Here is a 1054-nt window from a genome sequence, read left to right on the forward strand (position 1 = left end):
AGCCCCTACTTCTGCTCCTTGGTGGGCGCGTAGTAGAGCTCCAGCGGCTTGCTCACCTTCCAGTACTTCTCGTTGACGAGCTCCAGCGTGAGGGAGCCGTTGAGGGTCTGCAAGGGGACACGGGCGGTGACGCCGGTGCCGCCGGGCCCCGCGCGCCCGCCGGGCCCCTCGCCGCTACCGTGAAGGCGCCGGCGGCCGTGGTGATGTAGATGGTGTACTGCTTCTCGCTGACGTCCTCCAGCCCCGCGGCGTCGGGGCCCGGCGCCGGCGCCTCCTCCAGCGCGATGCGCAGCGCCAGGTACTTGGAGAGGTGGTCCACGGTGGCGTTGGCCGTGGTCTTCACGTACCTGCCGGGGGGCGGGACGGTGACGGCGCTGCCRCGCACGGCTGCCCCGAAGAGGGGGTGGCGCGTGGGGGGGACACGGTTCAAGGGAGAGCTCCCAAAATACAGGGACGGCTCTGTTGTTGAGGTGAAGGTGGGATGTCCGTGATGGTGAGAGCTGAGGAACAACCCGCCTACCTCAATGGGGAGAGGTGAAGAACAACCCACCTACCACGATGGGGAGAGGTGAGGGACAACCCGCCTACCATGATAGGGAGAGGTGAGGAACAACCTGTCTACCACGATGACAGTGAGTCAAGAACAACCCACCTACCACGATGGGAAGAGGTGAGGAACAACCCGTCTACCACGATGGGGAGAGGTGAGGAACAACCCGTCTACCACGATGGGGAGAGGTGAGGAACAACCCGTCTACCACGATGGGGAGAGGTGAGGGACAACCCGCCTACCATGATGACAGTGAGTCAAGAACAACCCGCCTACCACGATGGGGAGAGGTGAGGAACAACTAACTGGTCTACCCTGATGACAGGCACTGGAGAACAACCTGTCTACCACAATGAACAACATGAAGAACAACCCAACAACCATGATGACAAGGTTGAAGAACAACCCATCAACCATAATGGCTACCAACCTCTCCCCAGGGGCTACCTCCCATTTGTCCCCGATGCACTGGGGCCAGCGAGTCCGGACGCAGCCCCCAGCCCC

At 62.3% G+C, this 1054-nt stretch overlaps 1 protein-coding gene across 1 annotated transcript in view; it reads right to left on the bottom strand.

Moving 5' to 3' along the window:
* Nucleotides 1–5: 5 nt before the first annotated feature.
* RING1 (ring finger protein 1) overlaps nt 6–1054 on the bottom strand; it is a gene marked incomplete at its 5' end in the record, with an annotated part of 3574 nt that continues 2525 nt past the window's right edge. Inside the window, 2 exons of the mRNA XM_026050241.1 lie at nt 6–107; nt 179–347. Of these exons, the coding sequence (XP_025906026.1) occupies nt 6–107; nt 179–347 (271 nt within the window). The remainder of the gene's footprint in view (nt 108–178; nt 348–1054) is intronic.

Source organism: Nothoprocta perdicaria, unplaced genomic scaffold, assembly GCF_003342845.1.
Source record: "Nothoprocta perdicaria isolate Ctin4 unplaced genomic scaffold, notPer1 scaffold_663, whole genome shotgun sequence".
Lineage (NCBI taxonomy): Eukaryota > Metazoa > Chordata > Aves > Tinamiformes > Tinamidae > Nothoprocta > Nothoprocta perdicaria.